The 27,587-nt window shown below is 50.1% G+C and overlaps 1 protein-coding gene across 1 annotated transcript; it reads right to left on the bottom strand.

Moving 5' to 3' along the window:
• Window positions 1-255: 255 nt before the first annotated feature.
• Window positions 256-27,354, bottom strand: OTULINL (OTU deubiquitinase with linear linkage specificity like). Its single transcript, XM_058680077.1, has 8 exons — window positions 27,219-27,354; window positions 8,588-8,747; window positions 8,469-8,500; window positions 8,287-8,378; window positions 7,447-7,596; window positions 4,899-5,027; window positions 1,851-2,120; window positions 256-471 (listed from the first exon to the last, which is right to left on the bottom strand). Exons 1-8 carry the CDS (start codon window positions 27,280-27,282, stop codon window positions 298-300), a joined length of 1,071 nt encoding a protein of 356 aa, XP_058536060.1. The 5' UTR covers window positions 27,283-27,354; the 3' UTR covers window positions 256-297.
• Window positions 27,355-27,587: the final 233 nt, after the last annotated feature.

Below are 27,587 nucleotides of genomic sequence, written 5' to 3' on the forward strand. Positions count from 1 at the left end.
ATATATATTCATTCTTGCAAGGCGAGTGGCTATTCTTCATTTGCTTTCTTCTGCCTTGTTTAATCCTGTTCTTATCCATACTGAACTTCCACGTGCCCTCAAAGGCATGCCATCGGCTGAAACGACCAATCCCAAGGTCAAACCACAAACCGCAGGTCGGAGATCGCTGATGGACAGAGCCACGTGAGCTGCGACCCCAGGGGGGAGCACAGGATGCCTGCAGCTGCTACAACACTAGCTGAGGCTTCTGGGAACACTTCCCTTGCCAGTGGGCCCACTGTCACCACCGAGGCTGACTTAAAAGACAGGAATGTCGTAGTGATGGTCGTTCTCAGTGAGTAGGGCCATCTCGGGCCACTCCCGGAGAGACTCCTCTGGGTAGCACACTGTGAAGTCTCTGGAGTTGAACTTGAACAGTCTGAATACTTTTATCTTGACTTCAAGGGAGTATGCAAGTATAAACATGTCAATCTGGGGATGAGACAAGAGGGAGGTCACACACTGACACGCTTACATTCCTGCCTCGCACAGCGGGGGTGCGGGGGAGGGAGCTCCTTCTTCCACTGCTGATTAAATAATCGACCTGTTCACAGAGCCCCTCCCCCAGAGGGCACTGAGTGGGCAGCTGGGAAAAAATGTCCATCATGTGCCAGGCAGGGACGAGCGTAGGAACACCTCCTCAGACTAAAGCCAAAAATGTCCAGGAAAAGGTGATTTGGAAAAAACTAAAAATGACAGAGAAAGAATGCTGACAATCCATGCCACACAGCTTTCCGCCCAGTGTTTCATCTTCAATGATACTGTATAAAAACGTCAGATCCTTGTGTTCTTCCACACAAGCAAACCCAAACACAACTGACATGCTTCTCCAGCAGGCTCGGGGTTCACGGCACTTCTGCAATTCTGTCCACAACTGGGACCTGGATGCTTTCCCATTTTCAAACTGGAGCTTTTCCTGGCTAATCTCTTATCAGGAAACCCTGTTCCCATTTGCAAGGCAGCAGGAGGGTCAGATGGGCTCCAGGAACGGTGTACTCTAGCCGCAAGTTGGAGCAGATGGGGCTGTCCGCTCGCCTTCCGTTCACGGCAACTAAGCTCAGAACTTCCTCAGGGTAGCTGGGTTTTCTCCCCGTTTTTTCCTTTTTAAAACTGGTTTATTATTATCATTATTTTATTAATTTGAGAGGCAAAGAGGTAGCTCCTACTGGTTCACTCCTCAAGTGCCCACAAAGACCCTGAGGTAAAGGCCAAAGCCAAGAGCCGAGAACTCAACCCAGGCCTCCCGTATGGACCAGCTGCATGAGCCGTCACCACAGCCCAGGTCTCCGTACGGACCCCAGCTGCATGAGCCGTCACCACAGCCCAGGTCTCCGTACGGACCCCAGCTGCATGAGCCGTCACCACAGCCCAGGCCTCCATATGGACCCCAGCTGCATGAGCCGTCACCACAGCCCAGGTCTCCGTACGGACCCCAGCTGCATGAGCCGTCACCACAGCCCAGGCCTCCATACGGACCCCAGCTACATGAGCCATCACCACAGCCCAGGCCTCCGTACAGACCCCAGCTGCATGAGCCGTCACCACAGCCCAGGTCTCCGTACGGACCCCAGCTACATGAGCTGTCACCACAGCCTGCCAGGGTCTAGCTAAGCAGCAAGCTCAAATCAGGAACAAGCCAGGACTGGACCCCGGGTCCTCCCACAGGGGATACAGTCTCTTCGTCAGGCACCTGTCCCTGCACCTGCAGCTGGTTTTATCGCTACCGTAGGAAGCCTCAAGCACTCCCTACATGTTCCAATGCTGCTGCGTCATCCTTAGTCACAAGTGCAAGGTTCTTCCACCCCACTTACCTGCTCTAGTCCGCACGTGTCACCGACAGAATTGAGGTGATTCATCATGAAGCTCAAGGGGTCAGCGGACGTCTCCCTGGAGAAGAGCAGCCTGAAGAGGCCAGGGACAGCCTTGTCAGCCTTCATCTGCTCGTACACCTCGGTGACTTGGTACAGCATGATGAACTTGACGGCTTCGTACAGCCTGTACTCCAGGATGGCATCAGAGAAAAGGACATTGCACATACTTCCTCGCTTGTGAAAATCTTTAATTCCACTAAATTCAGTCCACTGAAAGCAGATGCAGAAAGGAAATGAAGGCGGATATAGGTAAAAACACACATTATTTCACGTTTAAAAGATTTGTGGATTAAGCCAAGGATGAATAAAGGAGAGAATTTAAACTTTTCTCATTAAATCAGTTAGTACTGACTTTTTAAAAATCACAATATTGGGAGCCAGAGGGGGCCGGCTAGCTCCAGCTCTGAGCTCCCGGGGGGCAGGGGCCAGGGCTCAGGCCAGGTGGCCCATGGGCTTCACCCAGCACCTTTTGTGCCTGGGCCACCGGTTTTGGGATCTAGAGTAGGGAACACATGGACTTTTGGGTTTAGACTGACATAGCAGCCCTACAGGGATAGCAGAGCTGGGGTAGTTAGTTTCCTCTCACCCTAACTGGGTTAGGGTGAGAGCCAGGCTAGGGTAGCCGATTGTATCCACTGGTATATGCACGAGCCAGAATAAGGGCAGGCGTGGTTTCTCCTGTTTTGCCGCAGAATCAGCTGACAAGTGCTGGATTGGGAGCAAGTCCCGTGAAGCTAGACCGCAAAACCACCCAGAGAATGAGAGGTTTGGGGCAGAGAGTGGGTCCAGGGCAGGGGTTGTAGGCTCCTCTCCGATGGGCTGCAACTCTCACTGATGCACATGAGAACCAAGACTGAGGGTGGGTCTGGCTGGAGAGGCGGTAGCACCCACTGGCATGAGTGTGTGCTGGAGAGTGGAACCGGCTGGGCTGAGTTAGGCTTCAATGCCCAATGATGCATACAAGATCTCAATGGGATGTGGAGAAGACCAGACCAATCCACTGCACAAGCTGGCAGGCACAGGAACCAGAGCTGGGGGGGCCGGTCCAGTGAGGGTTATTAGGGGTCGCTCTGACTGGGCTGCAGCTCCCCCTGTAGTATGTGAGGGCTGAGCGTGTGTTGGGCAGGGCTGTGCCACAGAACCCATGGTGTGTTGACAATGAAGGGGAGAACAAACTGATCAACTACCCCAGTGAAGCCTGACAGCAAGAATTTGGGTTAATGAAGACTCAGAGGCGGACTATGACAGTCAACTGAACTGAAGAATTCCCTCATCTGTTAAGCAGTGATATCTGCAGCATCTCAGAGCTATTGAAACCACATGAACAGAACCCTCAGAATGCTCCACAATGGGGAACTTGGGATGACATCAGGTGGCGGCTCCCCAACCCCCAGGGTGATGTGGCAGCTGGGAGACTGGGTGTGGTTTCTCTTCTTGTATTCTTCCTCTCTCCCATATACGGGAAGAAGCGAATGTGTAAACAAGGGTCTCACCCACTATCCCCTGACCCTCGACCCTTCCCACCCTGATCAACTACGTAAACATCATCAATAATGAAAAAATTTAAAAATAAAAATAAAATTACAAGTATGTAGCAACTCTTCAAATGTTTGTGTCCTTTCCCCCTAAAATTCTTTGGTTGAAACCCCAATCCCAAGGTGAGGCATTAGGAATGAGGGGTCTTGGGGAAGTAATGAGGTCCTGACAGTGGAGCCCTTTTCAGTGTCATGGCTGTCTTATAAAGTGAAGACACAGCAAGAAGGCAGCTGTCTGGAAACTAGGAAGACGGCCTCACTCAAAACCCTGCCAGCGCACCGTGAGACTGGCAACCTCACAGCCAGGAAAGATAAACTACCGCTCAAGTTGCCCAGTTCATGATATTATTACAGTAGCCTGAGCAACCCAGCATTATGTATTAACTTTTAGACTAACAGACCAGTTTAAATAAAATACCTTTTTAAAAAAGCACAACAAACCAGGTAAAGCATTAAGCAAAGTCTATTTCCAAAATGGCTTAGGACATTTGGGTTTTGCAAGAGCTAGTTCAATAAACAGTGCTGGCATTCTTCAATACCCACCATACACAGGCAGAGCTGAAAGCATTCTATATATGTAAACTCATAGAGGTGCTTCAGGAACCGTACAGAACACATCCTTTTCACCCTTCTCTCTTTTTTTTAAAATTTATTATTATTGGAAAACCGGATATACAGAGAGGAGGAGAGACAGAGAGGAAGATCTTCCATCCGATGTTTCACTCCCCAAGTGAGCCGTAACAGGCCGGTGCTGTGCCGATCCGAAGCTGGGAACCAGGAACCTCTTCCGGGTCTCCCACGCGAGTACAGGGTCCCAAAGCTTTGGGCCGTCCTCGACTGCCCTCCCAGGCCACAAGCAGGGAGTTGGATGGGAAGTGGAGCTGCCGGGATTAGAACCGGTGCCCATATGGGATCCCAGCGCGTTCTAGGCGAGGACTTTAGCCGCTAGGCCACGCCGCCGGGCCCCCACCCTTCTCTTTTACATGTGAAACATCCACAGCTCAGCAAAAGCAAGACAGTGCCCGGGAAACCCCAGCAGTGGAGTGTGGGCTCAGGGCCCTTCCAGTCACCAAAAGCTGTGTCACCATTAACAGGCCACAAGAGTCCTCAAGTTCATCATTCCACGCGTGTCATCCCCAAGTGATCAACAGGATAGGCTACATTCCACAAGGGCATTTCTGAGAGCTGTCTGTGACTTACACCACAGCTTTCCGGGGTAAACAATGATGCCTTGACTGTTGAGGTTTCCTGGCCAGCCCGAACGGCCATGCAGAGCAACCTGTGCTCACTGTTTATTGCAAGGACAAGAACAAGGAAACTGGCAGCTGCAGAAGAGGCACTTCCGCTTGCGCTTTTCACTCTGAACAGCGACGGGCCAGACGTCAGACAAAACTGGCAAGAGCTGGCATGAACACTTATTCCTAGTCTCGTCTGTTCTCCCATGTATACTCACCTGAGTTTTCAGTAACTCCACACATTTGCGCAATTTCCCGAACACATTTGAACCTGTATATTTCTCAGGACCAAAACTGTACTGCTGAATCCAATTGCAACCTTGTGAAAACAGCAGTTTTTCAGGAAGCTTAAAGAGGAAATAGATACCAAATGATTAGTATCTCAACATTTATTGCATTCAACTTGAAATATGTCACACAAATCTTATCTCACTTAAGAAGGCTGTAACAACAGTTAAGTAAAAAAGCATATACTCGTTTTTTAAATTTGTGAACTAAATTAAGTGATAAAAATCTCAATACAGGATTATGTTCATAAAAACATTCTTTTTGATTAAAATACCTACCCAATTCCCCACATGTATTCTTTTAGAATTTTTAAACACAGTGTCGACGGTGTCCATTATCTTAGCGTCCACTCAGTGGTCCCAGCCCAGCCCTCACTCACCAACTGGGAGGCTGCTCCCCCAGTACTGCCGATTTGCCATCTTACCTCACTGATTCAGTGTACACTAAGGACAATGCTGTTCATTTTACAGGGTCTTTGTTAGGACTAAGTAAGACAAGAATGGATGGATGGACGCAGGAACAGAACGTATTCCAAGGTGTACAATCCACTTTTATACCCTATTTAGCTTATTGAATCCAGGGCCTCCCTTGTAATCCTGTCCACAAAACTGAAAGGAAGTATCAGCAGATCCCACACCTCATAAAGTTCTTGCACTCAGAACACACCATCAGCACTCCACTCTCATAATAGGACAATAAACAATTTTTTAAATGAGTAAAGATTTAAACAGTAGCTTCTTAAGAGGATCAACTGTATAATAAATGAACACGTGAAAATATGTTCAGTATCATCACTCACTGGGGGAGTATACACCTAACACAAACAAAGGGAAAAGCCTGACTGCAGAGCAAGTGCAGCCTGCGCGCCTTGCCGGGAGGACACGGAGTGGCTGAACCACCTCGGCAAATGGTCTGGCAGTTTCTTATAAACATACACCTGCGAGGCCTAGCATCGCGGCCGAGTAGGTCAAGTTGTCACCTGCAACACTGGCATCCCATATGGACACTGTTCAAGAAATGGCTGCCTCACTTCCAATCAGCTCTCTGTTAACCTGCCTGGACGAGCAGTGGAAAATGGCCAAGTGTTTTAGTGTTTGGACCTTGCACCCAAATGGGGATCTGAAAGAACCTTCGGACCCTGGTTTTGGCCTGGTCTAGCTCCAGCCACTGAGGCCATGTGGGCAGTGAAGCGGCAGCTGGACGATAGCGCCCTCTGCCTCTTCCTCTTGCTGTATAATTCTTTCAAGTAAATAAACACAGCTTTAAAAATGAGTAAATAAAAACACACACCTGCCACACAACCAGACAGTCTCCCCCTTGGTATTTATCTGACAGAAATGAAAATGAATGTTCATACAAAATCATATACAAGATTTATAACAGCTTCATTCAGAGTTACCAAGTCATTCAACAACAACAAAAACGGGTAAGCTACCAATGCATGGACAGCATGGGGGAACTGCAAATGCTTTATGGTAAGTGAAAGAGGCCAGGCTCCCAAGGCCACAGGGATGGGTATTCAGCAGAGTGGTTAAGTTTCTGCTTAGGAAGCCTGCACTCCGTATCAAGGTGTCTGCTTTGATTTCCTGGCTTCTAGTTCAGGCTCTTGTAGAGGCTCACTCTGGGAGTCATCAGGAGATGGTTCGGTTACTTGGCCCCCCACCGACTAACATGAAAACACCAGACTGAGTTCCAGATTCCTGACGCCAGCCTGGCCTCGTACCCCTGGCTAGGGCAGGTGTCTGGGAAGTGAACTAGCAGATAGGAGATTTCTCTCCAACTGTTTCTCTGCCTCCATTTCTATTTTTCAAATAAAATGAAAATCTTATTGGAGGCTTGGAGAAGGAGTATAACCATCATAAACGCATACAAGAGACTTTCTATAGTGCTGGTTACACATCATATGCACTTGTCAAAATCCCTGTAACTGCTGAATTGAGATTTGGCGCGAGCATTTAGTGTTGTGGTTCCAACACATGCATCCCATATTGGAGTGCCTGGCTTCAATGCCTGGCTCCTGACTTCAGCTTCCTGCTAACGCACATTCTGGAAGGCAATAGAGATGATCCAACTGACACTCAAATGGCAAATACGAACTGAGTGCCTGGCCCCTGGCTTCAGGCCGAGCTGGAGGCCACTGCAAGCATTTAGGGAGTGGACCAAGGGGTGGGAATGCTTGCATGCTCGCTCACCTACTTGCTCTGCCTCTCAAATAAAAATGTTTTTAAAAAGCTGAACTTCACCAGGCCACTTTACATTCAAAAGCCAGATAACCCTCATGAAGAGATGAGGGTACTAAAAACAGCGTACGTCTATCTTCCTCAGACAGTTTTCTTGCAAAATGACCTGAGGGAGAGAAGACCGAGTGAAACGGTGTCAATCTCAGTAGCCCAGTACAAAGCTGCCCAGCGGAGATCAGGAGCTTCAGAGCCATGAGGGTCCCGGCGCGACAGCCCCCTCTCTGGGGTGAGGACATACCTTAACAATGTCTTTCTCTCTCATCCAGGATGGAAAGGACAGGCCCTGGCTGAATATCTGGAACAGCACCGACCTCAGAGCGCTGTAGTTATCCCTCTTCACCTGCCTCACACATTTAATATGATGCCTGCACAGGAGCTCCTCACAGGCCTGCGGGCACAGAAAGACCCCGCTGTTGGTGAACTCCACTGGACGAGAGAAAGCAGGCTCAGCAGACACCGCGGACACGGGCCTGTGGTCAGCCAGCCCTCCCAACTACACAACTGAAACAAAGCAACTTGTGACCATGACTTCAGGTGACTTTAAAGGGATTCTCACACACAGGGGCTGTCTCATACTATGTTAGATGTGAAATCCTGGACGGCCAGGGCCGACCATTTGGGGCTGATGATCGATACGAACTCAGCACAGTAAACGCACTACACACTTTCAAGACCATGCTAAGGAGAACTTTAAGCAGAGTCCTCCCTTCTTATTGGCCTTTACAAGTAACAAGACTGGACAGCACCGTTGGGAATATTTACCAAGACTGGTTCAATGGAAAATTTCTCAGAATCTTCAAACTGTTTACACCAGGGTGCCTAACCTCATTCAAGAACCATCCCCAGTGCGCACGCAGGTGTGTGAAGGGCCTGGCAGGTGGGAACCAGGTTTCCTGACCCAGGCCCTGGAGGCCCACACCCTGGGAGAGAGGCCTAAGTCAGCACCAAGCAGCATCGGAACTGAAAGTCATGTTCCATTTGGTACCGGCTGATCTCTGGACTCAGAAACGTGGAGTGGGATGTTCCCCATTTTGACAGAAAATTCCATATACTCCATAACCTCTACAAACAGACACACCTTCCTCATCAGTTTGGCGCGGGGCGTCTCTCTGTTCCATTCTCTTGCACAATAACTGAGCAAGTCAACTTCGGCCTCCACGCTGAGGTTTCCTGAGCCAAATACAAAATTAGCAGGCAGTTAACGCTGGACCCTCTCTGCACCTTACAAAAATACAGAAACAAAAGGCTGAAAATATTTACTTTTGAATTTTCTCTGCAGATATCCAATCCACCTGAAGGACAAAAGGAACAATGCTGTCAAAGCTCTACTTTAAGCAGCGAGGGCATTTCTAAAATCTAAAGATGGCACAACGACTCACCACTTCAGCCGGTAGCCTAGGTGCAAATGGAGCCTCCGGAAATAGCAGAGCGTCGCCACCAGAAAGGACACTGCCAACGTCACAGAGCCCCTCGCTATCCTCCATGCAACATGCAAGGCTTGGTTTGTAACTAGTGTCCACAGATGAACTTGATCACTTCCTACAAAAATGAAAGAAAAAAATAATCACTGTTACATCAAGTCTGCTTTAAGGGGCAACAATAAATAAACATGGCAAGTTTGCCTGCGAAGTGGCTATTACTGACTTGCATACTTTTTAAGTATTCAAAGATTCCACCCAAACATTAAATATAAATATCTAGTTCTCCCAAGATTGTTCCCATATCTTGGTTTTACAAAATCAAAGCAGGGCAATGAACATAAAGATTATGAGTTGGAAAGCTGCTTCTACTATTTTACCGAGCTGTGTGCTTGTGACACTTTGCTTCCCAGAACCCTGAATTTCACTGCTATAAAGTCAGCATAAAAATCCTGACCTGCTACAGAACAACAAAATAAAACATTTCAGCACCAGCACAGTGCCTGGTCAGGTCCACAGGCAGCAGCCCCGTGTACTCCACAGACGTCCAGCCAGGTGGTCCGTGGGATGGAGACGGCTTCCAGTACAGACTGCAGGCTGCTGCTGTCTGTCTGTCTCAAGGCCATGAGATACAGCAGCACTTTGGTAACAGAATGAATGAGTCAAACAGTAGTCACATAGACGTCATTTCCAGCAAGTGGACCACTTAAAAGAAGTCATGAGAAGGATCTAGCCCTGCTGTGTGTAACACACACGATCGCTGGTTGACAAGGGGTATGACCACAGTGCTCACACACTGCACCTGCATCCCTGCTCTGTGTCTGGTAGATTCCCAATATTACACATGAGCATGCTAAAATCCTGAAGTACAAATGAGGAAGAAAACTTCTGAACAAGGGCCAAACCTCCTGCGGTTCATTGCAAAATAATTTCCTTCACGGAGCAGGATCTGGTAAGATTCCAGTGATTAGCTATAGGAAAAATCTCATCAATGTGGAACCTACCACGTTAGCAACTGTGATGATCTGTGTTTATGGAATACATCTGCACCCTCAATAAAGAAAGAACTTTCCAGAAAATAAAGAAAAACTTATTAGCAAATGAAACAAATTTACAATTACACAAAGGAACATTTCCAAAAACACGTGCTTATCTGTTCAGAACAAATTACTACCTATTCAAATCATGATATATTTTCTCCCACAAAGAAATTCTGTAGAACTTTTTATGAATGTTTAAAAATGCGAACCTTTGCTGCCTTACCTCTATAATTCTGATCTTTATTAAACCAGATTTACTTCACAGATTTGAAAGTGATGACACACAGATACTTTGAGTAAATACTTAAATTCATAGTAAAAGAATGTTGCAACATAATTTTCTTTAAGTACAAAATATTACTTTAACAATTGAATATTAGACATGATTTTGCAATTTTTGCTATGGAAAAGCTAGCCATCACTCCGCATCAGTATATAATGATGTTACTCTGGAAAAGCTAGCCATCACTCCGCATCAGTATATAATGATGTTACTCTGGAAAAGCTAGCCATCACTCCGCATCAGTATATAATGATGTTACTCTGGAAAAGCTAGCCATCACTCCGCATCAGTATATAATGATGTTACTCTGGAAAAGCTAGCCATCACTCCGCATCAGTATATAATGATGTTACTCTGGAAAAGCTAGCCATCACTCCGCATCAGTATATAATGATGTTACTCTTTTCTATGAGAGCATAATATTTCAGTTCATACCACGTCACACGATGTCTTGGCCCTACATAGAGAAAAACAAATCCAACTGTTGCCCACTGCTCACTTTAACAAATGATGTCGAGGCGTATGGAGTCAGGGTAGCTTTTTTTTTATTATTAAAGATTTATTCATTTTTATTACAAAGTCAGATACACAGAGAGGAAGATCTTCCGTCCGATGATTCACTCCCCAAGTGAGCGCAATGGCTGGTGCTGTGCCAATCCGCAGCCAGGAGCCAGGAACCTCCTCCAGGTCTCCCACGCGAGTGCAGGGTCCCAAAGCTTTGGGCCATCCTCAACTGCTTTCCCAGGCCACAAGCAGGGAGCTGGATGGGAAGTGGAGCTGCCGGGATTAGAATCAGCGCCCATATGGGATCCCGGTGTGTTTAAGGCAAAGACTTTAGCCGCTAGGCCAATGTGCCGGGCCCCAGGGTAGCTTTTTTGAAGGACAGTTCCCAGATGAAATTCTGAATCAAAACATTTTCAGATTTGACAGGTGTTACCAAAATGCTTCCCAAAACAACTGCCAACTCACAGCACCACCACACCTACGAGCGCACCACTTCCCTGCTAGGCCCACAGCCAGCTAGGATTCTCGCTTTGGGCAGCCTTGCCTTGGCTGCCCAGCTCAGCAGGCCGACTGTCTCCTTCTGAACTGGCTGGCCACTGTCCTGCCTCCTGGAAGGGTCTTCGGAGAGCACCTGCTGTTTCTCACCTGTTTGTGGCTGTGGAGGGTTGGCAGTCCCGAAAGGGGGGGGGGACGCTGCTGCTGGACCCCATGGGGATACGCACTCTCATCTGTCACAGACTCCAGGGAGATCTCTGCATCAGAGCCAGCACTACCAAGCACAAGGAGTGCCAGTCCCTCCCTAAAGCCCCACTGCCCAGAGATAGAAAGAGGGCTCTCTCTATACACAATCCCCCGCCAACACATACACACACTATCCCTAAGATCAAACTCCACCTACAATCCAAGAAACAGTGATATAATCAACCCAGAGGAAAAACCCTAGCATACAAGCCAGCATTCCTGGCCTCCCTCTTATCCAACACACCCACATATTTTGGTCCAATAATTCACTCCAAGAATTGTAGCACAGTGGGTTCAGCTGCTGCCTGCAATACAAGTCCCAAGTCGGAGCACCTGTTTGAGCCTTATCTGCTCTGCTTCCTAATTATACCCCTGCTTACGTGCTGGGAAGGCAGCAGCAGATGACCCAAGTACATGGGCCCATCTCATGCAGGAGATCAGGCTGGGGCTCTTGGCTTCCGGTTTTGGCCTTGTTCACCCCCAATCAGCACAATCACTTGGGGACTGAACCAGCAGATGGAACATCTTTGTAACTCAGCCTTTCAAATAAATAGAGCAAGAGGAAGAAGAAGTTGGAGCTGATGACAACGACGACAAAGAGGAAGATGAAGGGCTACGGAGCATAATCGCGGGGAATCAGTGGGAGGGGACTTGGTGGGACTCATGACGTCATGTACAAGGCGGCCCGGACTATGCACGAGTGGGTGAGATCCCTACAAGCTGCTCCTAGTAACGCCATCAGGTACAGGCTGCCGAGCTAAAGGAGAGGCACAGTGGTTTCTAGGGCTTCACTGATTTCAGGCACAACTACAACAAGAGCTTCTGCTCTGTGTCAGCCCAGTGCCAAGGGCTTTACAGGTATTACCTCCTTCACTCCAGGAACCAGACCTTGCAGCATGCAGCAAGGGCCCCAGGTGAATTGACTTCACCTTCCGAACCTTCTCTATGACAGCGTGTGACACTGTGGTATGCAGCAGGTGCCTAATGCATGCTGCTGCCCATCATCATCACACGGCAAACAGGAGGCATGGCAGCACCCACCTCTCCGAGTTCTGTGGGGAGAGCACTGAGCAGCGTCTACACACCCCGAGCGAGCAATTCACACTCCAATCACCACCTGACTTTGCAGAGGAGAAACCTATGATGGGGAAAGAGATTAAAGAATCACCCAATGGGACTTGCTAAGCAGCTGAGTTACGAGATGCGAGGCAGGTGCAGCTGGAAGTCACCCACCTGACCTCTTGACCTCCCCGGCTCTCAATCATGGAGCCAGGCAAATCTTCAAGTAACTGTTGCAGCAACAGAACTGAACATCTTTACAAACACATTTTAAAGCAGTTTTTCTCCTACCTAGGCCAATAACTGGATTACAACTCAAAATTGACAGAGAAGACACAGCCTTACAGAAGAGCACCATGAGAGGTCTGACACCCTGCTAAACCAGAGCAGGAACAGGGCATCGCCAGGTTCACGGGGGCCTGGGCACCAGCTGCCAAGGACGTCAGCCATCTCCACTAAACCAGAGCAAGAACAGGGCATTGCCAGGTTTTTACAAACACATTTTAAAGCAGTTTTTCTCCTACCTAGGCCAATAACTGGATTACAACTCAAAATTGACAGAGAAGACACAGCCTTACAGAAGAGCACCATGAGAGGTCTGACACCCTGCTAAACCAGCGCAGGAACAGGGCATCGCCAGGTTCACGGGGGCCTGGGCACCAGCTGCCAAGGAGCTCAGCCATCTCCATCTCCTGGCCCAGGAGAGGCACCTGCACTAGGGCAGCCTGGTGCTGGCTGGTCGGGACTTGGAGGAAGAGAGCAGCAGTTGTTCCTTGCAATTTTAAAAAAGGAGAGTGTGAGCGGGGGCAAACTTTGGCAAAAAAAAAAAAGAAGTACCGCTGGGGATGACAGATTTGATCTTCTCCTGCCAGCCAAGACACAAAACGGAAAATTATCTTCATTTATTTTGTAAAGACTTACTTATTTTTACTGGAAAGGTACATTTACAGAGAGAAGGAGAGACAGATCTCCCATCTGCTGCTTCACTCCCCAAGTGGCTGCAACAGTGACTCCTGAAGTCAGGAGTCAGGAGCTAACTGCTTCTTCTGAGTCTTCCATGCAGGTGCGGGTCCCAAGGCTTTGGGCCATCCTTCACTGCCTGCTCAGGCCACAAGCAGAGAGCTGAAAGGGAAGTGGAGCAGCCGAGACACGAATCGGTGCCCATATAGGATCTTGCTGCATGCAAGGTGAGGATTTATCCATTAGGCTACCGCACCATGCCCAATTCTCTTCCTTTTAAAAAAAAATATTTTCCGAGCTGGCCTAACTGCACAGCACACTAATCCTCAGCCTTTGGCACCAGCATCCCATTTGGGCGCCAGTTCATGCCCCAGCTATTCCACGGACGATTCAGGCCAAGCTTATAGGTTGGGAAAGAAGCAGAGGATGGCCCAAGTATCCACATGGGAGACCCAGAAGCTCCTGGCTCCTGGCTTCAGATCAGCTCTGCTACGGCAGCTGTGGCCGTTTGAAGAGTGAACCAGTGGATGGAAGACCTCTATCTTTTGTTCTCTCTAAAATCTTTCAAATAAAAATAAATCTTCAAAAACATATACTTTATTTTATATGAAAAGAAGAAACAGAATGCACATGCACCCATCTGCTGGTTCCCTCTCCAAGTGCTGCAATAGCTGGGATGAGGCCAGGCTTCCCAAAGACGTCCAGGCACTGCAGCCCGCAGCTGCTGCCTCCCAGGTGCACTGGCCAGAGGCTAGATCCGAACGCGGGGCAGCTAGGACTGGAAACAGGCATTCCAACACATGGCCATCTCCAACAGTGGTGGGCGCCACTGAGCCACATGGCCTCCTCTTGAGTGCTTTAATCCTCTGGACTGAACCATTAGGTGGAAGCTGAAACAACACTACAGCACGACCCACTTCTATCTCACAGGAAAGTGTATTGTTTGGACTAGGCTTCATTCATGTCCCCAACCATCAAAATCACAGCAGGCTGAGACTCCCACCGACATAAGCAGAAGTCACGCTGTGGTAATTGGCACATCCTTGAGGACTTGAGAGGCTTAGCATCTCCTAAAAGCAAAGGCGTGACTATCTGAAGGTAACAGCCAATCAGTGAGCACTCAAAATACACATACGGCAAACCACACCACCAAGCAAAACGACAAAAAACGGAGGGCACTAGTTTTTTTGTTTTGTTTTGTTTTGTTTTTGTAATAAAAATCTACCTAGCTTTTCTTTTCCATTCTCTACAATACACAAAAGCTGAAAAAAAATTCAAACACTGAAACAGGAAACCAGAAAAAGGAAAAAAAAAAAAAAAAACCAAAACCTTGAAAACACAACAAAAAGGGACTGAAAGAGCCAGAAACAAGCAGTGGTGTAGACAGCAGCCCCAGCCCAGCGCCCAAGGCTTGCAGCAGCCTGGGCGGCCCTGGCCTCTGGAAGACTCTGCTCTGTGCCACCACCTGCACGCTGCGCCAGGCCTCGGGGTGGCTAACTCTCCACCTTGCTTCCTCATAAGCTTGTGACACAGCTGCAGCTCCTTCCACTGGGTTCCTGGCCTAGCCAGTACCAGAGCACCTTCTTCCTGCACACTCAGGTGCTTTCAGCTGCCTGTGGCCACGGGCTGCTTCTGCAGCACAGACGGGCTAATCAAGGGCTACAGGGAGGGCTTATCTCCAACCTGGGCTGGAGAGACAGAAAAGGCAATTTTATCGACATGTTTAAGATAGCAGAGCAAACAAATAGCAAAGTCACCTTGTTAAAAATAACAGCACTACCTTTCATAAACAGCAAGTATTTCCATGATTAGAAAAAATAAATATGCTAGATCTCGGAAACAGAAAGGTCAAAGACTTGCATTTTGGGCATCAATTCTGCTCAAATGAGAAACGAAGGTCCACTTAGTGAAGCACTATGACATCTATCTACAAGATCAAGGCCAATGAGGAAGAGAAGCCCCAGTGGCCGGCTGCTCATCGTGCGGCCTGTCATGCAACTCCGCAGCTGGGAGCACACAGCAGCAGGGCTGGACACGCTCACCCCAAGCTCCCGCTAAACTGAAAGCACCCATACCACAGGAAACTGGCAGACACAGAGAGGACCGTGTGCGTGTGGTTTTTAAAAAACATCACAGGTCACAGCTTGCTGTCATTTTATTGGGTGCACCTCACAGGAGTGTTAAACAAAAACTACCATTTTAAATTTTCTAATTTCATGTGAGGTGTTATTTTAAAGGAATTATTTTATTTGAAAGCAGAATTACAGTGAGAGAGGGAGAGACAGACCTTCCGCCCACTGGTTCACTCCACAGATGGTTCTAGCAACCAGGGTTAGGTCTAGCTGAAGCCAGGAGCCTGGAGCTCCATACAGACACCCCACACGGGGAGCAGAGGTCCAAGCACTTGGCCATCTTCTGCTGTCTTCCCCAGGAACATTAGCAGGGATATGGATCAGAACAGGAGCAGACAGCACACAAACTGGTGCTCCAAGAGGATGCCAGCACCACAGGCAGCAGTCTAACCCACAACACTGGCCTCATTTGTGACGCTTTAAAAAAAATTTATTAGGCTGCCAAAGCACAAGGCTGGAGGTGGGAAAGACTACTCCAAAAGAGCAAGCTACGACTCCTCTGTAGCATTTCAGAATGCCAGACTGTCAAATCCACTCTGAAGCCCCGCTGACTGGGTGGGTGCAACAAGCAAAGGCCTGCCTTCACTCTGCCATTGTCTAGCTGCAGAACCTTGCACACATCACTTAGCCTGGCTGATCCCAAGATGAGAACTCAACGGTCAACATGTGGGATCACACAGAGCTGCTGCAACATGAAGGGAGAAAGCCCTCCCTTCCCCCAACGCGAGCCACCCGGCTCTGTCCTTGAGGGCCTCACCCCACTGCAGCCTGTCTCTCACTCAGCTAGTGCTGCCTCAGCCCTCCAGAGTCGTCTCCTCTTCTGCAGTGTTTCTGGTTACACACACACACACCATGAGTCTATGAACACAGCTTATGCCGCCCCGTGGGCCAGGCCCTGGCATAAGCTGATGCCACCCTTTGGAAGGCAGTAGGCTGACCTCTCTTGGCATGGATTCACACATGTCCTTGTTTGTGGGAATGGAATACCATGGAGTCCACATGCCAGGGGCAAAGCAGATGGCTCAACCAGAGATGCAAGGTGGGCCTGCAACCGAGAACAGGCTGGGGCTGCGGAGCCTTCCTCAGGAGCGAGGCTGAGCAGCAAGCAGGGCAGGGCCCACAGCTCTGAGGCAGGGCACAGGAGGGGAGCCCAGAAAGCTGGCCTAGAGGCTGCGTCAGCCAGGCCTGGGGGTCCAGAGGGAGATGCTGATGCTCCCCTGAAGGGCAGCAGAGGCCCTGCTGGGTTTTGGGGAAGAGGTGGCTGACACCTGATGGCAGCTTGAACTGTTCTTGCTGGGGGTTGTGAAGCTCCAGTGTGATTCCTCTCACAGGAGAACCTTCCGGCTCCTCCAGCCTCGACCGGGCTCTGAGCCACAGCCTGTCTCCAGCCCAATGCCAACAGGCCCAGGGGGAACAGACCCTTCCTGGCTTGCTCTTGACCCTGTCCACACCGTGTCCATGTTTCTGTCTCTTTTCTCCACAAGCCTGCACACAGCTGGATGCTGAATGTGGCATCTTAACTCTCCATGGACCTGGTCATGTGCTGAGCTGGCAGACACATGCTTTATGTCTGAGCTGAATAAACTAAGGCTCAGAGAAAACCAGCAGTCACTGGAACTTGAACACTATGTTTTGACTTAGGTGGGAGCCCGCATATCCACCATCACGGCCTTTCCTCAGTAACTCTCCCGAGAAGACAATGAACCGCTGCGGACTTTGCAGTTCTACCACTGCTAGATGCATCTCCTCCTCTAGGTTAGTCACGCCCCCGTTTCCTCCGCCACTCCCCACGTGACACGGACTGGGGACTCTGAGCGTTCTGCCCAGCCCTTCTGAGCTCACTCCGCATTTCAAGTGAGGCCCCGGATGGGAACACAGCACCGTGATTGTGCCACCACCAGGACAGAAGTCAATGAGGTGGCTATCTTCTTTTGTTCTCAATCAGGAGTCACAAGTTTTCTGTAAAGGCTCAGGAAGTCTCAGGCAGCCACGTGATCTGTGCTTCAGCGATTCCACTCCATCCCCACGGAGGAAAAGTCAGCACCAGCTATTCACGACGGGCTGTGGTCCATTGTGGACACTGAAATCCGAGTGGCATCCAACTTTCGCACACTGGAAAAAAGTATTTTTCTCACGATTTTTTCCCCCAACCACTTAAAAAGTATCCTCAGGGCACAGTCATATAAACATCAACAGCAGGGGGTGGGCATGGAAACAGCAATTCAAGCAGTGGTTGGACACCTCCATCTGGAACGAAGTGCATCAGGTCCACACGGCAGTTACTCAGCTTGGGATCCAGCTTCCTGCCAAAGCACACCCGGGAAAGGCCCAAAACAATGGCTGGAGTGCTTGGGTCACGGACACCCAGCAGGACGACCCACAGGGAGGTGCTTCAGGCTCTTGGCTCACACTAGTCCAGCTCTGGTGAGTGCAGGCATGTGGGGTGTAAGCCAAGGAATGGAAGATCTGTCACTCTGCCTCTCAGATAAATGCCACCAGTTGTGGCCTGGGGGCTGTGGTTTGCCAAGCCCTATTCCACATGACTCACTGAAATAATGCAGCCTGGGACTGTATTAGCATTGCACAGCTGCAAACAAACAGAAGCCAAGAGGACACTGGCTCGGTTCACCTCCTGTCAACTTAAAGCCCTGTGGATCTATTCGGGGCAAGCACCTCACTCCCAGAGGGGATAGGCAGCCGGAGCTCCTAGCCCACTGTCCCCAAGGACCCAGGGAGAAGGGCTTTCCTGCCAGTCAGTCCTTCCCATGCTGTCGCTTCTGTCTTATTCCTGAGGCTGAGTCACACGCGGCTGCTGGCAAGCCTAGAGGCAGGACCCCGGCCTGCTGGCTGACCTCCTTCCCTCCTCGCCTTTCTTTGGGACAGAGGCCTGGTATTGGAGCGGCGAGTTCAGTTTGGGTAGAAGCTAAGCAAGCCCATCTGATCACACAACTTAGGAAGATTTTCTCAGTCGCTGATGTTTGAAAGGTTTCTTGAACTCGTACTCCCTGCTAGGCCTACTTTTCAGTTTAGCACAGCAGGGTAGCGCAGATGATACGGGCAGGGCCTGGCCTTCAGCCTGTGGGACATGAGGACCCTGCCGGGGCTGCTGTGCCATGGGGGCTCACTCAACGCTCGGCCCTCTAATAGGGGCCATCTCCATGCCAACACAGATCATGCATGAATGCATCGTGCAAGATGCCTACCACTCCCACCTCCACTTTTGTCCTGTGGCAATTTTCCCACTAAATCAGAATCACTTGGGTGCTGTTACTGACAATTCCTAAACCTTCTCATTGGTTTGCCGTCCCCAATTTCTGCTTTCTACTTGGGGGCTGGGGTGAGGGAAATGAGCTGTGTGTTAAAAACGCACATGTCAATTCCCACTTAAAACATTTTTCACAGCTTTTCTTGTTGGAAAAATCTACTCCTTGGCAACAGCTGATGTGAGCAAGTGTGAGAAAGCTATGAAGAATGTGCCCTCCCAGCCAGGAGCCCAGGAGCAGGTGCTTGGGCAGCCACGACTACCTGCAGTGCCAGTCAGCAGCCCAAGCCATGCTCACTGCAAACGGCCCAGCTGCATCCCAAGGTCAAGGGGACGCACATGGACACCTCCTGGCCTCTTTCACAGAGGACACGGCTACCTTCACACCGACCAGCAGATACGCTCTTCTAAGAGACCAATGGCTTCCACAACAAACTTGTCAACCACCACCGCGTGCAGGCAGCAGCAGCAACATCCATACCACACAGATTCCCAGGCCGCCCTGTGCTGTCTGCACAGCGATGTCGCCAAGGCACTGCTTGGGCCACAGAACCTTCTTGGCCCCACCTGTGGACTGTCTCACTGGGCTGGGGCCCAGGCCAGGTATCTGCCCTTAAGCTCCTAGGTGATTCCAAGTGCACTGGCCAATGTTAAGACACTCAACTATGTAGGCAGGGCTTCCCCCATCTTTGCCCTTCCTGTGATCTCAACTGTCTCACCAGATGTCGGCTCATTTCCCAAGTTACCTATCATGAGGAGAAGTCATGCCAGGCCATCTCGCTGGTTAGAGGACGGGCTACTTCTGCCTGCTGCTGTTGTGTGTCCAGGACTGGGAGCCAATTAAGGAGCCTTTCTGAAACGGCCTCTAGGGAGGGTGGCCCCTCGTTCTGGTTTGCCTGAGACTCTCCTAGTTCCAGCACTGAAAACATCGTTCCTGGGCTATCCTTGACATGGGAGCAAGCCAGATGGGCCTCTCTCTGCCCCGCTCCTCTTGTGACCTGACCCAACACCTCCTCCTTCTCTACCTCTTGCTCCAAGATGACTGCCAGCTAACTCCTTCAAAGCCCACTCCTATTATCTCTGTTACTCCTTCAATCTAGAACATTCCCCTCTCTCATGGCCTAGTTCGTGTCACTTATTTTCTAAATCTCTGCTTAAATGTCACTTCTCTGAAGGGTTCCCATCCCAAATGCCCCTCTCGAGATTGAGCAAGTCCCAGGATTTTCTTACTCCTCTTCCATAGCACATGGTGTCCTCTTGCCAGCACTTGTCACAGTTTACATAGTCATGTTTGGGTCTGATTAGTGTCTGTCTCCCTAGGTAGACAGTAAACAGCTGAAGGACTGCCTCTGTTTTCTCTCTGTTCCCTCAGAGCCTAGGCCCACACGAGATGGCCAAGGAACATCTAACTGAATGCATGCAGGCAAGATCCAGACCACGTGTCTCGATGGCAGAGCCTGCAGGCTCCACTGAGGGTCTGTTCTCTCCTCTCTCCAGAGGCAGACGCCTGCCCTGTAGCTAGACACATGGCTCCTTAGATGAAGGGCTACTCCACTCTCTCCCAGTGCAGGAGGCAGATGTGTGTGTACAAATCTTGGCCAAGAAAGGCAAGTGCAACCTTCAGAAAGATCCATCAAGAGAGGTGAGTCCCTGCCTTTGCTCCTCCCTACCAGCTAGAATGTAAGCGTGACGACCAATCCTCCAGCAGTCATTTTGGGCCAAAATGTCTCCATGGTCACAGAAAAGCACACTGGAGGAGCAACTGGGAAGGCTGGACCCCAGACTCCATGGAGCCCTGTCCAGCCCAGCTCTGCAGGGCATCCCTCGGAGCTTTGGGTTTAAGAACACAACATATTCACTTGGAGATTGTTGCATTACTCCATGGTGCAGCCTTAACTCAAGCAACAGCCAGCCTAGTGGGAGTCCCTTCTTAAGAAACAGGTTCCTAAGTTGGAACTCCCCTCTGATTTTTAACACACACATTAGAAACACTGAAGCACCGTGTATTTTCCCTTCCCTTAACTACATCACGCAATTACAAAGCAGGAAGCGAGACTACAAGGCGGTCACCTCACAGGATGGCTTCAAGGTGGTGGCACAGGATGGAAACTCAGGGACCTGCTTCTACACAGCCAAGCTGCTCTGGGCCTCAGCTTCCTGCCCTGACACAGAGGGAGGCCAGGCCGCAGACCACCACTTCCCCCCTTCTCCACAGCCTCCTAAGAGCAATTCTGGACACACAGTCACCAGGAGACACAAAGCATACAATTTTTTAAAAGAAAATAGATTTCAGGATTTTTGGTCAATTTTTTTAATTGGAAAGTCAGATTTACAGAGTAGAAGAGACAGAAAGATCTTCTGTCCGCTGGTTCATTCCTCAAGTGAATGCAACAACGGGCTGAACTGATCTGAAGCCAGAAACCCGGAGCTGCTTCTGAGTCTCCCATGTGGGTGCAGGGTCCCAAAAGGCTTTGTGCTGTCCCCCACTGCTTTCCCAGGCCACAAGTAGGGAGCAGGATGAGAAGTGGAGCAACTGGAATATGAACTAACATCCATATGGGTTCCTGGTACTTGCAAGGTTGAGGATTTAATTGCTAGGCTACTCTCAATGGATCCCAAAGCACACAATTTTAGGCAGTTCTGAAATCACTGAGGTTCAACTAAACTCAAAACATCACTCAAAGTTTACAGCACAGGAAAGATGCCTAAGCTTGTGGAGAAGACACGCAAGATGCTGACAAATACCAGCAGACCTTCTGGTCCTCGCGGTGCAGTAAACCAAGCCACCTGAAAGCACCCGTGTCTCCATGAGGTGACCAGCTTCTCTGTAAAACAGAGCCAGAGCAGACAAAGGTGAAAGGAAGGAGAGGGGAGGAGGGCAAGGGAGGAGGGGTGGGAGGAGGGGTGGGAGGAGGACTAGGTGGGAGGAGAAGAGGGAAAACTGTATCTTCACATTTCAGAATGAGAATGAATCAATGACGTGAGCATTGATGACACTGAAATATTATCATGACAATCTGCTAATTACCAAAACCAAGTTTAGCAACTATTTCAAGAGCAAATCAGGGGAACAAAACTGATTCAATTAAAGCCTAGTTCCCGTGATTTTCCTTTCCAGATTTCAGAGGAAGAAACTGACTCAAATTTTGTAGGTTTATCAGCCATCAGACTGAAGGATTCTGCATGTCAACTAGCCATCTGCTGGCCATGTTTCAAGTTGAGAAGCCAACCGAATCCTCAACTACAAACTGTACACTTCGTTTCATTTGTAAATGCCAAGTAACATGACAAGCAGCTGATCTTATCACTGCGCTGCACATCTAGACGCTGGCTGATGCCACGGAGCCTCCCCCACTGACACCGGCCCGCCATTCTTCCCACTTCCCCTTTCCTGCCAGCCATGCTGCCCACACCCACTCCAACTTCTCAGCCTGTCCAAGTGGCACATTTGGAAGTCACAGAATTCTCAGATTTTTACACAGTTCCTAGGCAAGGTGAGGCCTTCCTGGCACAGGTCTGAAGAGACATCCCTGAGGTGGCAGATGAGCCCTAGGGAGAGATGATCTGACAACCAGGCCAGAAGGGATTTACTTCACTTTTTTCTCTTCCCTTTGGAGGTGGAATGCACTGGGAGTATTCTATGCCTGGGCTTACAGGGCAGACACCAGGTGTTCAAGGCACCACCTCCAATGAGGGTCCCCTGTCAGCTCCACTGCCCACCCCTAGCCTTCCAGGAACTGATTTGCAGTTATAGACAGGGTAGGAAGTGCCTCTTTCTTGAGAGTTCACTCTTGACATTTAATGAGATTCCGTCTCTCTTTGAACTGGGGACGACTCTTGAGAAAGGCACTACCAATCACCTGATTACTTCCCCTGCTAGAAGACTCACCCTAACAGTCCTTCGCTATCAGGAGGAGAAAGAGCTAACAAAGTAAGATACCATAGGATTAGTCATCTAACAATTCCACAGACTCAACCTCATAACTACACAGTCAACCCAACGGAAAGGATTCACTATTCAATTCTTAGTCTAGAGATTCACTAAGCACAGCATTTTATGTACTGCAGTCTCTGGAACTTCTGTTTCCTGCCCAGGAATACCAGCAACAGTACTGACAACAGTCCTTTGTCTCCCAGAAATGGACATCCACATATCATCTCTATATTTAAATGGGATGCCACCTATCCATTCTGGCTCCAACTAAATGGGCAGGTGGACCGATGGAATGTGTCTCGAACAATAGGTAATTGGAAAAATGAGAACACATGCAAATCTTTCCTCTTGATTTATCATGAATTTTCTGTTAAGCACGAATCAGTTTGTCTACAGCCTCGATGTCTTGCTAAGTGACTGAACCTTAATCAGAGAACTCACATGGACAACACAGAAAGGAAAGATTTCCTAGCCAGACACATTGGTCCAGTAACATCTCCAAAAGCTGGGAAGCCAGTGTCAGACACACAGGGAGCCACAACTGCATGAAGTCCCAGCTCAGCACCGCCGAGCTCTTCAAGGCCTGTTCTGCACCCAGATGTGGGCGACAGTTAGCTTCAGCTACAGCCAACAGTATAAAAAATGATAAACCAACTTTATATCACTTAAATGTGATAAGGTAACCTTGAAATAAAAGGTATACGCTCAGGTCAAAGCTAGAAACTGTTTCCAGATGGACTAACAGGTAGATGGTTTGAGTTGAGCCAATACTAGCGTTGGAATCCTGGTCACCAATTACTTAAAACCTTGAGCAGATTCCGTAACTACTGTGAGCCTGATGGCCCAACGGCTGCAAAGGTCATCTAAGGCCAGGGTCAATGTGTGTCCAGCCCCTGCAAGGGAACATCAGTGTCTACATTTATACCCCTAGAAAGGCACCATCCCCCTTAAATGACCCAGGAAGGGCCTGCCAGAGGAAGTCACGTCCATCCTGGGACGAGAGCCACATGAAAGATTATTTTCAAGATAAGAGTTGTACAAGAAGGATTTTCCACTTAGAGGCAGCCATTTAGTACACGGCTTAAGACGCCGCACAGAACACCTGCAATCCAAGTCAGTGTCTAGAGGTGAGCTCTGGCTTTACTTCCGATTTCAGCTTCAAGTTCCAGGCTCTTTGCCCTGCCCTGGCTGTTCTGGCTATTTGGGGAGTGAATCAGCAGATGGAAGACTCTCTCTGTCTCTTCCAAAATAAGCAAAGAGATCTTTTTTAAATTTAAAAGTTCCTATATATAGAAAGGACTTTTGGTACTTCATCATCTTAGTGAAATTAAGCCTAGCAGTAGAACAGTGGGGCCCAACTGGTAGGCAAATCATATAAATTACAGACCATCTGGTTTTAAGCATGCCATTGTGTATTAATTGCAGTAAGTTTCCCCCCTTAAGCCCTTAAGTTATTTGTTTTAAAATCAGAAAAACAGTTCTTTTTGAGGTTACAGCTAGCACACAGAAAACCTCAGCTACTCACTGCGGTTCCCTCTGGCACACACCACCCACCGTCAGGGTCCCCTCTATGCTCGCTCTGTTTCCCTCTGGCACACACCACCCACCGTCAGGGTCCCCTCTAGTCCTTTCAGCTCCTTGGGAGTAAGAAACCCTGAGGAAAAGTGTTCTAGAATAAGCTCACAACTCCCAGAACAACTCTTAGCAGGCCACGTTGAGGAGGATGCACACAGGTCTAACCCATTGCTTCTCATGTCCAACCAACCTCCCAGTCCTCATTCCTTCCCATTTGCTTACTTTCTGAGAATGCATAAATGCTCACCAGGTAAATCCATGTGCCTGCCTAATGACTACCTCTGACCAGCCAATGGGAACAAAGAACTGCTCATGGTGTATCGGAAACATTTGTATCATACATGAAATCAGCCACCTTTGAATGGTTTTGGAACAAGCCATTCATGATACAGAGAAACATATATTATTAAGTTTATCTGTTTTTGTCTACTTGAACAACAGCATGAAAGAGAGAGAGAAAGAAAGAGACCTTCTACCCTCTGGTTCATTTCCCAAATGCCCACAACAGGGTGGGGCTGGGCCAGATTACAGCTGGGAGCCAAGAAAAGCCCAGTGTCCCAGAGGGTGACAGGGCCCTAGTGCCTGAGCCAAGCACTGTCCATCTTCCAGAGCTGCCATGAGCAGGAGGCTGGAGCGGATGCAGAGGTGAGACTCAACCCGAGCTGCACCTTCATCGGCTGTACCACGCTGCCCCGGAATACGTCCTTCCATTAGCAGAAAACACTGCAGGGAGGTGGGAGACATTGTGCAGCATGATGCAGTTCTTCAAAATAAGAAAAATGACGACGACCTCAGAATACAAGGCCAGAACAGCAGCAGTGAGGAGCGGGCCTTCAGGGCAGCAGGGAAGACCAGGCACCCCGTGCAGGACCTGGGCTGGACGCCTGGCAGCGGTCCTGACTCCAGCTCTTCACCAAGCAGCTCACCGGGCAGTGGCCAAGCTGGATTTCCGGCACTGATTGGTCACCTCCCCAGCTCTGCTCACTGCAGGTGTTCGTAGATTCTCTCTCTCTCTCTCTCCCTCTCAAATAAACACTAGCTATTCCTACTAAAATTTTCACTTAGTATTAGGCTCTGCCTTGGCCACCTCCACCTTGCCTACAAACACCCAATCTTACTTAGAAGTATAAAAGTCGAGGTACGCCAAGATTAGCTAGAACAGGGGCCCTAGCCCACATCGCGCATGCCTGTCTTCTAACACAACCCTTATGGACCATTCAGGAATCATGTAGCTCAGGTGGAAACTGAGCTTACTGTAATTGCCAGAAACGCTTCTCTTCACCACGGTGAATGCTACCACTCAACAAAGCAGCCTCGCCTGAGCTCAGCGGGACCACTAACGGCCCTGACACTGGCCCAAGGCAAGGGGACCCAGGACAAGTGTGCAGCACAGACATGGCCCTCGAATGCAGAGATTCACCCAAACTGTGAGAACTGTGGGCTTATCCAAAGGGCTGAACAAGGGACAGTGTCTGCTCGGGCTTGGGGTTCTAAGCGTGTCTCCTCAGTAATACCACGCATAGCTGCTCAAATATTCTCAATATCCAACCACTTACAAGAAACAATAAAAATGACTCCCAACACACTCTTTTCCTGCCTGTTCTGTGAGTTTTCTTCTGTTGTCCCATTTATTATTAAGCAATGAGGTAGGTATTTCTGTTATCTCGAAAGTTAATCTTGGTCTCTTACCAAAACAGTGATATACTTAAAAAAATCCCATCCTCATGTGGGCAACCAACTTTAAAAATGCTTTTTATTGTGTGTGTGTTTGTTTGCCAAACTAACTGGCAAGGAAGAGAGAGGAGGCCGCAAGTCCTGCATCATGTTTGGGAGGACAAAGTTTTCCACCATTTGATTCTTGAGTCGCATTCTTCCCTGGCTGCACGCCCACTGCAGACCTCACAGGCAAGAATTCTCTGCCTGGGCCTCCACACTGGCAGACCCCGAACCTGGTGCACAGGAAGGAAAAATTCCTGGCTACTAGGTGAAGCTCAGAGTAGGCACTTTAGTGCCTCCCAAACCAGTTTTCTCCAGTTGTGCCCCGGCCTTTACTTCCAACTTTCTCTGCCAAAGGCAAACAGGGAGAAGGGCAGAAAACAACATAATCAAATGTTCAAATGAATACACCCACGGGAAATATTTGGCTCATTCTACAAGAAACCAACTGGTGGAGAAGGGTTTTTTTTGTTTGTTTGTTTTGTTTTTCTTCTTTTAAAAAAGTTTATTCTCCCAACTTCTGACAGTGGGAGGCAGGGAAATCCCAGTGCTCTAGCCTAGCAGGACCCCCAGTTTACTGATGGGGAACCCAGCCCGGAGTGGCTGCGACTCGCACCTCCACACTCCGGGGTAGGATGTCCAGGTCTCCAGCCTGACTGCCAGAACCAAGCTCTGACACCCAAATTCTGCCCTTGTGAATTAAAAGCTCCTGGTGAGAGCCCCAATAACAATTAGCCTGCAAGCACCGCACCTGCCAACTCCCATCAGCGCTGTAGTACCTGAAACCCAAAGGGAGGGAGGGAGGGAGGGAGGGAGTAAAGAGTATACACAGCAAATTCCCAAAATCCGCCAGCGGCCTCAGGCCAGGGGCGTGACACACAGGAGCGGTGGTCCTCCAGGCGCCTTCTTTGGAGCTGGGGCTCCAGGACACAGGTGAAGGGTGCGGAGGAAGCCAGCCTTCACCAGGGGCGGGGGGAGGGAGCAAGCCAGGGCGCGGGACACCGCGCAGCCACCTGATGCCACGCTACTGTGCTGCTTTGTCGTCGGCCAACTTGGTGGGGGTTACTTCCCCCCACTCCCAAATCAGAAGTCTCTGTAATTCAGCAACAAAGACGTGGGCCACATCCTCTTGCCGGCAAAGCGCGACACGCGGCAAGTTCCCTCCGACAATCGCCTTCTCCCAGAGGGCCACGCACCGGCGGGTCCACGCACCGCCCAGGGCCACCCGGTGCGGCTCCGAAATGACCCCCACGTCCACTCGGCACCCCGCTTCGCGACGGCGCCCCTCGTCCAGCAGGGCCGCTCAGAACCGCGCCCCTGGGTGCCCAGGCTGCCCGCACCCCGCACCCTCCCGGGCAGCCCGCGGCCGCCCCGCCCGACGCCCACCTGCTGCAGGCTCGCGGGGCCGCTCCGGCTCCCGCGCCCGCAGGGAACTCCTCGGCCCCGTCATGCCTGCCGCGCGCTGCGGACGGGCGCCCAGCCTCGGCCCGCGGCTCTCTCTGTCCGACGGCGGCGCTCGCCTGCCGGCGCCCGAGCTCGCTTCCCCACAGCCGGCGGGCGTGCGGGAGGCCGGCCGGGCGGGGAGCGAGGGCCGCGGGGCGGGCTCGGGCGCCGACGGACGCGCCGAGCAGCCAATCGGCGCCCACGGCGGGGCAGGGGCGAGGAGGCGGGCGGAGCCTTGCGTGCCGTCGGGGTCGCTGCCGCGGGCGGGCTGGGTGGCGCGTGGGCGTCAGGGGCTCGGGGGCTCGGGCGGAA

Source organism: Ochotona princeps, chromosome 23 (genome assembly GCF_030435755.1).
Source record: "Ochotona princeps isolate mOchPri1 chromosome 23, mOchPri1.hap1, whole genome shotgun sequence".
Lineage (NCBI taxonomy): Eukaryota > Metazoa > Chordata > Mammalia > Lagomorpha > Ochotonidae > Ochotona > Ochotona princeps.

Excerpts from the sequence above, each read along its gene's own strand:
- OTULINL (XM_058680077.1), bottom strand. The coding sequence starts at position 27,282 with ATGACGGGGCCGAGGAGTTCCCTGCGGGCGCGGGAGCCGGAGCGGCCC. Across the intron at positions 8,501-8,587 it reads CTAGGCTACCGGCTGAAGTG|GTGGATTGGATATCTGCAGA; the intron begins GTGAGTCGTTGT and ends TTTGTCCTTCAG. Across the intron at positions 7,597-8,286 it reads GCGCCAAACTGATGAGGAAG|GCCTGTGAGGAGCTCCTGTG; the intron begins GTGTGTCTGTTT and ends CTGTGCCCGCAG.